General features: G+C 48.6%; 1 protein-coding gene across 1 annotated transcript; it reads right to left on the reverse strand.

The window, feature by feature from the left end:
• Positions 1 to 393: 393 nt before the first annotated feature.
• SMIM11 (small integral membrane protein 11) lies at positions 394 to 8,052 on the reverse strand. The gene is made up of 3 exons (XM_007446494.1): positions 8,041 to 8,052; positions 3,887 to 4,043; positions 394 to 491 (listed from the first exon to the last, which is right to left on the reverse strand). The coding sequence occupies exons 1-3, from the start codon at positions 8,050 to 8,052 to the stop codon at positions 394 to 396; spliced, it is 267 nt and encodes an 88-aa protein (XP_007446556.1).
• Positions 8,053 to 12,377: the final 4,325 nt, after the last annotated feature.

Here is a 12,377-nt window from a genome sequence, read left to right on the forward strand (position 1 = left end):
CCCTTTATTCCTCATGCTTAAAATTCCAAGTTCTGCCAACCTGGGCCAGGATGGCATGGGGCGGGGGGGGGGGGGGGGTGGGGGGGGGGGGGCTTGATTCGTAGCATTCGCCCATTTCTGTGGTGTTAATACTCCTGAACACTTGACCGTGGGGTCTCACGAGCCCTGCCGGCCAGCTCCAGTCACGGCCAGATGCTGCAAAGATAATCAAGTGATCTTATCATGTGGCCAGTGGACAAATATTTGTTAATTACTTCCTCCATCCGTCTACTCATCAGACGTTACCTCTGACAGCACCAAAGGCCTTAGATTACACCGGGCAAGAGCTGGAATCCAGAGGAAATGGTTTCCCGGAGCCTGATGGAGAGGTCTGGGGGGAGCTGACAGAGCCCCTCATGAGCGACAGTTGCCTTGCCTCCGGTCACACTCGGGGCTCAGGGCGATGCAAGCATCTACTAACATGCCCTCGCGCAGATTTTCCACGTGGCTGCCTGCAATGAGACCAAACATTCCACCATATTTGTGGCTTTGGTTACTGTTGCCTCATTCCCCATCCGCTCTGGTATCTTGAGAGAAGTGAAAAAACAGGAACCTTTTAATAGAGACCTCAGTCGGTTAGGGGCTGAGTCAAAAGACTTACGGACCCCACTCCTCTCAAATATTACAGTCTGCTGGGCATGTCCCGCCCTTCATCTCATATCAGCAAATCGGAACAAGCAGACTGGTGGGGAGAGAACAAGGCACACCTGAGATCCGCTTTCCTCCTCACAAACAGGCAATTCCTCCTAGACTTGGTACCCACCGGGGCAGGAGGGTCTCATCCCGCACCCCTCCCTACAAGCACCTCACGGGTCAGCAGAGGCACGATGCTCCTGGAGCAGCAAACAGCCCCTCCCCCAACAATGAAAACACAAGAAAGAGCTGAAGTGCTCAGAGGAGAGAAGGAGGAGGAAAGGAGCGTAGGCACTAGGGCAGCAGGTTAGAGGGCTGGAGGGGTGGGTGAGAGACAGCAGGCTGATGCGACAGCTACGGCCCCGTCATCTGTGGAGGTGCACCTGTGATCTGGTATCCACAGCTAGGAGATGCTAGAAATGCAAAATTCCCTCCTCTCACTACACAGAGGGGTGTGTGCGTGTGCGTGTGTGTGTGTGTGTGTGTGTGTGTGAGAGAGAGAGAGAGAGAGAGAGAGAGAGAGAGAGAGAGAGAGAGGGAGGGAGAGGAAGAGAGAGACATACACCTACTTTGGCTTATTCCAAAGACCGGAGACGCCCTCTTTACAAAGGTATTTTATTTCAGTAAACAAAATACTGGTTCTTTTAAAAGCACAGAAAAATTCACATCGTTTTAAGTTAGACTATAGGCTGGGAGTTTATCTTCTGACATACCATTCAATAATTAAATCTTTCATCTCAGCCGGAGTCCACTCAAGCTGACATTTAAATTACAAAATCTAGAAAGGAAGACCAAAGGGAGAAGCATGAAATGTCTCACACAGTAAGAGTGATTGTTTTACGTGCTCAGCATTAACCTTTATGTTCAGCCATTTACACTTAAACAGAAACCACTGAAGCGTATCCATTAAGGAATGAAGTTTTAGCATCACAATTTCCTTTCATCTAAAAATCCCTTTTGTTTAAAGCAAGGCTCCAGGCCAAGCTTTGATAAGCTGCCAGCCTAGGATGGGGACAAGGGCTGCCCTGGTCAGTTCTAGGCTCAGCTGGACAAGCCTCCCCTCCCTACTTCACTGACAGGCCTCTACTGAAGTCTGTGCGAAGGAAAAAGCGCTTAGGGCCTCGCACCTCGTCTTTTCTTTCTCTTTGTGGTTAACACACAAAATGATGACTCTGTGGATCAGAAATCCAATCAGCGTTTCGATGGAAACTGCCTTCCCTCACCTTCTGCAATTCTGAAGTGCTCCCTCTTCCCCCTCTAGTGCCTACTCATGAATTTCAGTCAATAAAACATCTTTTTTTTTTTTTTTTTTTTTTTTAGTTACTCAAGGCAACTATATTCCCCTATGAGTACTGGGGAAAAAAATTGAGTACTGAGTGAAAGTTAGCAACCAAAGCGTTTAATTTGTCTGTATTATCTACTCACTGAACGATGTTACCTACCAGATAACTGTAATTGATACAAGAAAGTGCCTATAAAGATTTACAATAAGGGCATGAGAAAAAAATGCACTGTTAAATTCATATGACTTTGGGGAACCCTTCATAATAATAATTCCATATATTTCTAAGGCATGGCATGATGGTAAGCACTTAGACACACGTCTTGTTTTTTAGGGCAATATGTAACTATTCTATTGTTTTTAAATTATTAAATGATTAAATGAGGGAAAATGCCGGGTCAGAAGTCCCAAGGCTAGTAAACGACAGAGCCTGAAGTGCAACTCAAGGCCTCTCACTCAGCACCGAATCCTCTAATACCTGGATGTCTCAGAGAGCTGAGCTCCTTCATTCAGGACCAGGACACAGTGCGACCGGGAGGGACACACTGGGGTTGAACGTTCGACCTGGGTTCAGTTCTGGTTCTGCTCTTCACCATGTACAGTGGGGGCCACTTTTCAATCTGAATGGACCACACAGGGCCAACAGGAGTGGTCAGTAACATCGCTATATGTGAAACGCTCAGCAAAATGCTAGCCCAGAACAATCATTCAGTATGTTATTACAGTTATTACTCATAAGTATGCTTTTTAGCCTCAACAAGTCTACGAGTATTGCAAGGGAATTCACGTCTACAGAAGTCTGTCTCAGAGTGGACAGAGGTTTTGGAGGTCACCAACCCAGTGGTTCCTACAGTGACCTGCTGCTGAGAAGACAGCATAAGAATCACCTAAAAAGTTTTCAAAAGAACAGATGCCAGACCCAACCACAGGCAGAAAGGAATCTCTCTGAGGCTGGACCCTGGGAATCTGCATTTTAACAAGTACCCCAGGCAAATCCTGATCATTAGCCAAGTTTGGAAACCACTGATCTAGAACTCCCTGCTACCACATTTGCATCCTCTAATTTTTAGAGAAAAGCATAGAACTCAACCTGAGAAGTGGTGAAACTGGGTGAGCACAACAGAATTTAGGAAACTGCTCATTGTCCTAAGTTTGATCTGTAAGGGGGTGTTTAATAACCTCCTGGTGCCTTAACTCAACAAACACATTCTGGGCACCCCCTGCGCTCTGGGACAGGCACTGGGCTACAACAATGAGGAAGACTTTGTGCCCAGTGAGGCGGTCATCGGGAAGGCCCTCTGGCCAGGGGACCGACCAGCAAAGGCCAAGGGGCATGAACGTCTATCGTGGTCAAGGAATGGCCTGCAGCAGCATAGAGAGAGGCAGCAAAGGGGGCAAACGTGACCGGGGTGAGGATACACTGGGAAGGGATTTATATGCCATACCTAGGAGGCATTATCCTAAGGTTAGCGGGGCTTCTTAATCCTCGGTACAGGCAGGGGTCTTAAATGACCTGTGACCCCACTTCCTCCCCACCCCTGTCTGCAATTTTATGTACAATTTAGATGCTTCTAGTATGTGAGCTTCTGCAGGGAGAAGGTCTACAACTGTCATGAAATTCTCAAGAGTCCTGTGACCCAAATCCTGTTAAGCACCCTTGCTCCCAACGAGGGGGAACCAGCGCAGGCTGAGAGCGGAGGCGTGTCCTGCGGCTCACCAGCAGACGGGGCTCGAGGGTCAGGACCTGCGCCCCGCACCCTATACACAGCTGTTCTACCTCCTGTGACAGGTGGGGCTCCGCGCTCGCCCACAGCCTTCAGACCGAGGGATCCGGGATTCTCTGAACTACCACGTGCACGGACAGGCCCGCCCTGCCCCACTGTGCAGTCTGCATTTGCAAAGTCCCAGTACCTGTGACTTCCCTTTAGTTACCCTTCTTCTCTGACTGCTGCTTCTTTTCAGCTTCCAGTTTTTGCCGCTTTGCTTCCAACTTCTTCCTTTGGTATACTTTGGCTCCGGCAAACGCCAGGCAGAGAATTAATGTTTTCGCTGCCAAGATATACAGCAGCAGGGGCACGTGTTCAAGAACCTTAAAGAGGAAAGAAACTATCCTAGATGATCTATAATTGATAAGGAAGGTTTCTCTCATGTTCCTTCATTCAACACACATCTCCTGTGCACCTATTATGCACCAGGCACTACACTAGATGCTAGAGCTTCACTGATGTAGGACAGACGAGGTCCCTGTCCCCGTGTCACTGACAGTCTAGTTTTAGGTGCCCTTCATCACTCCCTTGTTGCTGGCTTCACAGAGAGGACCACCAGTGGCCTGCAGACGTCATAACTCTGCTCCCTCACAACCTGACCTTGCACTCTGCCGATCACCTGGCCCCCTGCGTCTGAGGCAGCAGCTCGGTCCAGCGCGAGAAGCCGGAGCCAGGGGATTGGTCCCAGCCCAGCTCTGCCACGGACTGACCCACTGACAGACCGTGCGACCTGGGTCAGTCACTCGACTTTCCTGAGCTTCTGCCTCTTCACCTGCAAAGGGAGGCTGGACCAAAACTTCCTTCTGAATTCTCCACCCTTATAGGATGCTGTGATTTTCTCTTGGTTCCAGCTACGCATTAGCACTGGTATTTGAAGATAAAATAAATATATAAATAAAATACAATAAAACTTTAAAACTTAGCTACTTGTTTATTGTTCCTATAATTTCCTGTCGGAGGGAAGTTTTAACCCATTGGCTAGAATGAAGTCTGGGGAATAACTAGGGATTGGAATTACTCACTTTTTGCACCAGCAGGCTTTATTATGAAATTCTGTATATCACAAGTATCTCAAGGCAAATACTATACTAGTTTTGTAAACATGATTAGTATGACCTGAGTGATAATTATGAGCTTTCTGTGTGATTAAAAATTCCTTCCCAAATAAAGTGAAAAGGTATGCCTTCATTGAGAGATCATTATTCTAGAGGACTAGGTAGGATTTAGTCCAATGAAACCATCACGTTAAATGCCAAACATCACTTATTATACGCAGCACGAGTATAATGAGACTCTGCGATGGACAGTGCATTGGTCCCTCCCTCCAATGGTTTAACTAAAGCTCATCTGAAACTAGTGAAACCTTTAGCTGAGAACAGTATGCTCGCAGACGTGAAGGGCTAGAAAGGATTTTAAAGACGACTTGGTCTACACCTTGTTCTACAAACGAGGAAAGTAAAGCTCAGGGCAGTTGAGAGGCCCATCCACGTTACACGGCTAATTCATGAGGAGGCCAGAGTTGGAACAGAACATTCCAACCCAGACTAAAAATGTTACAACAGTGAAACCTTTTATCCTGACAAGCAGAAGCACCTTAGAATACTGATTTGGTGTCCAGGTCCTTTCTGCCTCAGACCTATGGCTAATCTCCCCGACCTCCCCTCAGTAACCCTCTAACTCATCTACTTTCTTGAAGGTTCACATTTTAGGGACGAGGATTGGCTCTATGTTTATAAGCCAGCTAAGAAAGAAAAGGTTGCTAAATTGCACCTCCCTGGAGGCAAAGACCACCAGTTTGGAGATATAAACTTCTTTTTACGTCCACTAGGACTTTCCAGGCTAACCAAATCCTGGCTTACTCTGGCACAAGTTACCCTCTTCCAATTCTCTCAATCTCTATGGGTGAGCCTCCGGAGTCCTGTTATAACCAAGCCCCCATCACAGCCCATGGTTCCCGTGACCTAAACCCAAAGCTTAGCTGTGGCAGTTACAGGAATGTACATCATTGCAACCAGAAGTTAGAAACCCACTGAAATGGAAACACAGCAACAAATGGACCCAGGTAAGTGGTTTCAGTATTTGCTTTCTTTTTAAAGGCTGTGGAGAGAAGGTGACAAGAGGCAGAAGTTTCGGGACTGAGAAGGTGCAGGGCAGTGGCAGTGGAGGTCAAGGACACCACAAGGGATGAAGCGAAAGGTTTCAGGGCCCCTGTCCCTGCAGCGCTCTGGGACAGTTCTGCTAAATCTTCAGTCGTGTTAGACCTCCTCCTCTGATTTCCTTCGAACAAACCCCTCACGTTAACTTCCCAAACCTGCAAATCTTCAAGGAAGTAAGTGAGTAACATATAGTTGGGTGGATTAGATCTATAACAATTTTTTAAACAAAATCCCAATACCTGTGTCATGAGAATGACTGACTTTTTTAAACACACTCTGTTGCTAAGGTACTAATACACAGGTAGGGCTGACTGTCGCTGATGGCCACAGGCCGACCGAGCTAGAAAGGGAAGCACAGGATTCACCGGGGGCTCCATAATCCTTCAACCTCCTGGGGGGTCACCGCCATCAGGGCAGGAGAGGCCATTCCTTTCTGACACTACATGGAAGGGCGCCCCCCTTTAAACACAAAGCTGCTCCCTGGTAGCCCTGGAGCTGTGTGTCTGCCCGAAGTTGGGAAGGTACGGGTAGAGTTTGTTCCTGACACAGGCAAGGACTCCTTTTGTGACAAGCAGGATTGGCCTGGGTGGTCAAGTGGGTCGATGTCACTCCACAATTAAAAAGAAAACTTTCTCTGCGTAGTGCCTCACCGGTACACATCAGAATTGCCCAGGAACTCGCTAACCCCAGGCCTATGCAATCAGAAACTCTGGGCATGGGGTCACATCCGTATTTTAACCAGTCCTCAAGGTGGTCGTGCTACACGCTGCTGCCTCGCAGCACCAAGCACACGGTCTGACCCTCGCTGGCTGACGTGGCCTCTGGTACCAGCTACCGCCTGTCGTCAGGCTCTGCAGAGGCTAAAAAGCCTTCCCTACATCTCACCCCACACTGCTCTCTGCTTCCCTTACCCCACACCCTCTTACTGCCTTGTCTTTCCTTCCCAGCTTTTCTACTGGCAGCGCTGAAACCCCAACACAGGCGAAACAAACGCTCCCGCATCTCCAAGCCCTGCACAGAATGCTCACTCCTACTGCTGAATCTCAACCAGGCTCAGTCCCCAGAGCCCTCCCGCAGGGCCCCCCAAGCCCCCTGGAGCTGGGGAAGGAGGGGGGTCTGTACTCTCCCGCCTCCCTGATCCTGCTTCCAGACCTTTCCACTTCTTGCGATGAAAGCCAGTGGCTGTTCTGAACAGGGAAATGCTTATGATAATTGAAAAAATACATACAATGAGATGCTAAGTTTGAAAATACACACATTACACATATATGTGGAAAAAGCACGGGAAGAAAATACACCAAAATTGTTAATAGTAGCCATCTCTGGACAGTGAGACGATACATGATTTTGATTTGATCTGATCCTTTTCAAAGCATCTGTTTTCGTGACTGCTCTCTTAGCCAACCTCCAACCTACCCCATTCCATCTCCTTCCAGGAGGTAACGTGACACTCCCCTTCCCTCTCTAAGACGTGCTGACTATGCCCACAGCCCTCTGAATGCTTGCGGCTAACAGGAAACTCTTTGGTTGCCCTTGAGCTTCTGCTCCCACCAACTGCCTCTAAGGTTTTACAGGGGTCAGTTGTGTTTATTCTGCAGTCAGTTTACTTAAGTAGCACTTGATGTTATAATAGATAATTTATTTAAACACGAGACTCATGAACTATAACTGTGTAAAGGAAAGGCTGTTTCCATGAAAACTAAGTTGCATGCTTTGAAAGACTCAATTTGAACTGGAAAAAAATGCAACTGTTGGCAACACAAATGTAAAAGATTAGAGAAGCAGAGCATAAAAATCAGGAAAGATTTTGGATGCAGATTGCTTCATCAGATCTTAGTCATACACTTTAAAGAAACCAAAGTATGAAATTATAGGTGAAACTTCAAAGGCATGGTTTTTGCAAGAAAAGTGAGGCAGATCTGAGGGCAGTTGGTGTCCTCTCAAACAAAAGGCCTAGCCTTCCTCCAAAAGTCTGGCAAATAAATGTACTTTATCTGTTTTCATTTAAAATATTATGTATTATTATGATTCCTGCTTTAATCTACTTTTTTTCCCTTCTTTTCTTGCTTCTTAATCAACCCATCCCTACAGAACTATTATTCTGAATTTTTACGAGCAGGAGAAGGAAAAACCCCAAGCCATCAATGTTTAATGGTATTCTTACCTTCCAGTTCATGCTGGGCCAACTGGGAGCTCCCTCCCGGTCAGTGCGGGCCACTCCACTCAGGCAAGTTGGAGAAGGGGCTGGAGCGGCAGGTCTCACTGTCCTGGTGGGGAAGAGAAGCAGCAGGTCAGCGTGGGCTTTCTAGAGCAGACCACCTTAGGAAGACTTCTCTTGCACGGAGAGAAGGCCCATGAACAAAGACGGCAAGCTCTGCAGAGACGAGGGTAAGCGTCCCCAACAAGGGGACCAGAGCCTGCTGGAAAGCAGAAGGCCTGGGTGAGGGTCGAGACAGCCTTGGCTCTTGCTGAGCGGGTGGATGCCCTTGGCAGCTCTTCACTAGGCAAGAGAGCACGGCCAAGCGCAGGTGGCGGCGCTGCTCCCGAGGGGACGCAGGCTCCCATTCCATTCATCTGTGGATGGAGGAGCCCAGGTCCAGAATCTGTTGCTCCTCCCACCCCCTGCCTTGAACGAGAGCTGGTCTATGGATGAGTGTCATTTTATTTCTCAGGTCCTCTGAGTGTTAATTCAGGTAATCTTGGGTTTTTTTAAAAAATATCTGGAGGGAAGGGAATCAGTGATGAGGCAAAACAATATCCTAAGAAAGCCATTCCAACCTAGAATTCCCTCTAACACGAGCGGGAGACCTAGGGGAAGGTGAGGCAGGAAGTGACAAGGCAGGGACAGGGCTGGAGCACAGGGTTTGCTCTGAGGCCTCCTGCATCACTATTTTTAGAATATGACACATACCCCAAGAGTCAGAAGACTTGAGCTCTGGATGAAGAGCCTACACACTCTGGTAAGTGACTTCCCTCTGGGGGCCTCCGTCCCATCTGCAAATGAAGATGGGGGTGTCAACTAGATGGGTCTGGGGCCCCTACTTTTTTTGCAGTTCTGCGACTTCCAGCATAATAGTCACAGCTTCGCTTTATTGTGCCCGGCTGTGCTGAAGTGCACTACATGCGTTCACTCAGCTAGTCTTCACACCAGCCCCATGAGGTGCAGTTTACCGTCTACACTTTGGAGATGAGGAAACAAAGTTTCTGTGACACGTCCAGAGTCACGGTGGGGACTGAGATTCGAACACATCCAGTGCGGCTCCAGAGTCTTATCCTAATGCAGACAGAGAGCTTTGCGGTAAAAAATCATAGGGATGATTCTCTTTAAATGTACTTACAATTAGAATCAAGAAAGCAGAAAATTTCACAGGCCTTTAGAATGGGGCTGATGAGCTAAACTTCAGGGAAGATGGTTTTTAAAACTTTCACTTACAAAAACATCTAAATAGAAAAAGTTCAGACCTCATTTACTCAAGGTCATAGTATCTTGAAAACAAGCTGGCAGTTGGCACAAGATAGCCAAGTTTTCCCCGTGACTTTTTCAAAGTCAGATAAGCTAACAACAGGAATTTACACCATAAATCTGTTTACATGCGATGACCATGACTGAAGGTGCGCATTACCTTCACGTATAAATGGCCTGTTTGTCTTTAAGTAGCAGCAGATTCTGCCCTGCACTGGAGAAATATGTTCCTACCAGCTTATAACCTGTTGCTGGAATTTTCACTTTGAATAATCTCTAATAATCTCAGGAATCAGCCATGTTGTAAATTAAAATGTTTAAGGTTGTGCAAATTTTATTTTTACAACTCCTGCTTTTACTGAGTTGTCTGCAGATATAATTAGACAGGTTTGGCTGTTCCCCACACATTTTCTGAGCCCAAATTACATACTCAGTGAATTGAAGTAGGTAAGATATTAATTCCCAAGGTCAATGACCACGAGTAGGTCCAAAAAGGTTATGGGGGAAATAAAAAGAATGCCCGGTGGTCTGGCTCTCTGGTAAACATGTAACTATGTTTACTAGCGGTGTGACCTTGGATGAGTCACTGGGCCTCTCTAAGCCTCAGCTCCCTTGTCTGTAAATTCTCCTTCAAAGATTGGATCATGAACACTAAGCACCATGTTCAGCACATGAAAAGCACTGAACAAATTATCAACCATAACTGTTATGATAAATACCTCTTTCCACTAATGGACATGTCAAGCTGCAGAACATAATAAGCAAGTGGCATCCAGGGCAAAGTGAGACAGCAGGGTATGGTATAAAGAACCACCACTGGGCAACCAGGAGAACTGGAGATCTGGACTCTATTCTTGGTGGCACCAATGGCAAGGCATGTGACCTGGGGCAAGCCATTAGCCTCTCTAAACCAAAGTGTTATCATTTTAAAAACCAGAATCCAAAAGAACAACGCTGCAACACTGAAATGCCTAAGTCACCACTCTCTCTGATATCACAGAATCTGACTAAAAATATACTGGCAGCTGCCTCAACATCATATCTAGAGTGATAAAATTCAATCTCCTTAGGAAAGAAACATATTTAAAGTCCATCTGCAAAGCACTGGAAGGAGTGCATTGAGGGTCGAAGATGAGAGGGCAAATCAATCAAACTCATCCCCACCCACTGCCTCCAAATGATAACTTTTCTCCATCTCCCTTAAATTACAGGCTCCAACTCAGCCATTTTTGTAGCACCCTGCAGGACTTCAGCAAATGAGAACAACTGAGAAAGCTAAAAATATCATCAGGCTATTTGCTCTGCTGCCATATGTACACCTGATGCAATATTAGAACCAGGAAGCAGCTGGCATCTGAGGGCTGAACTGCAAAAGCCAACAAGACCGGGACAATTTTGAGAGGCATAAAATCTGTGAAGTGCAGGAAGTTTTAAGCTTCCCCTGGAACTATCCACCGTCTTAGCTTAAAACCCAAAAATAACAATGGCTTAAGAAGAAATAGTTCTCTTTCCTTCACTGCAAAAATATCCTGATTTCTCCTTTGCCAGATTTCTCCTAAAAAACAGAAGAGCCAGTGGCTTATTTTGATTAGGCCAATTACAGCAATACGGACAATGTGTAGTCCACAATTTTCTTCTCGGCACACCTAACACACCCAAGGGTCGGTCTGTCTCTGGGTGTCTCCTTCCAGTCACTCATTAGGCTGTGTCCTTAGTTTGAATTGTCCGAAGCTGTTCTCATTCCCCATCTCTACCGTTTTCACCCCAACCCTTCACCCAGTCATCTGAAGCAGAGGTAGGTACGGGGAGGAGGGTTCCAGTTGAACCTTGGGTATCACTTGGTCGACCTCTGAGCCCCACGCCCGGGTCGGCCGGGGTTCCCAGGGCGACGGGCTGAGCCTCGGCTCCTCCGTAGCCGGAGGGCCGGCAGGGTCCGCTACAGCCGCGATACCTGGGAGCAACGCCTACCCCGCTCAGACCCGAGGATGAGGACCAAGGGCGACCACTGCTTCCCCCTCCCCCCGCGCCATTCTACAGAACATTCCAGGGCATTCGCTCGCCCCCAAATCTCTCTGGCGGGAACCACCTCTGGGTCCCCGCCTCGGCCTGCGTGCCAGCCTCAACACACCGCCCCCGGCGCCGGATCCGCAGATTTCGCGGCGCCTGGACAACCTAGCCAGGCAGGACGCTCTGCGGGGGGCTGGCGGGAGGGAACGTGACCGCTGTCAACCCCGCGGTCCCCGGGGTCCCGCTGGAGAGCGTCCTGCAGAGAAAGTGCAAAAGCGGGGCGGGCCGCCGAACTCCACAGCGCCCCCAAAGAGCTGCCGGGTCTCGGGTCAGGATTCGGCCGACACGGACACCATCCACTTACAACTCCAGGCCGCGGAAGATCCAGCTCGCCGCCGGCACACGAACCACGACTCCCACAATGCCGCGAGGAAACTACATGTCCCAAAATGCACCGCTCCGCGCGCCGGCGCAGTGGGCTCCGGCCGTCTCGGAGGGTGCGCCGCTGCTCGCGCTGGCGCAGTGGGCCCGGGCCGTCTGGGTGGGTACGCCGCTCGTCGCGCATGCGTTTTGGGCCGGACGGCCTTCGTGGGGACGTGACGTGGGTCACCGGGTGGAATCGGCCTGGCCCCGGGCAGGTTCTCGTTCTGAGCTTACCTGAGGTGGAAGACGGCGGTCGGAGGGCGGGCGTCGCGGGGGTCCTGCCGCTCAGCCGTCTCGCATCCCTGGACGCTCCTCGCTGTGTGCGACTGAGGGCACGTGGCTCCCCAGAAGTTTCCAAATTTAGCGTTCATGTTCTCTGCCCAAAATGCGTATGTTCTCCCTTGGGATAGCAGTAGGGTGCCCGGTACTAGGTTCCCAGATTCCTTCATTAAACAAGCGCTTAGAAAACCGGAGCGGAGTTTGAGTCCACTCAGTCCCTGCCGCACGGGAGGGCGCAGACTGGACACGCTCCCCCCCCCCCCAATTCAAGGAAAACGAGGGGGGGGTTCACAGACTTTTTATTTTTTTTTTTTTTTTTTTTTTTTTTT

This window comes from Lipotes vexillifer, unplaced genomic scaffold, assembly GCF_000442215.2.
Source record: "Lipotes vexillifer unplaced genomic scaffold, Lipotes_vexillifer_v1.1 scaffold1549, whole genome shotgun sequence".
Lineage (NCBI taxonomy): Eukaryota > Metazoa > Chordata > Mammalia > Artiodactyla > Lipotidae > Lipotes > Lipotes vexillifer.

Bases quoted from the DNA above. Each gene is read 5' to 3' on its own strand.
- SMIM11 (XM_007446494.1), bottom strand. The intron at 492-3,886 runs GTAACTAAAGGG...GTCTCATTGCAG, and splicing joins GCAGCAGTCAGAGAAGAAGG to GCAGCCACGTGGAAAATCTG.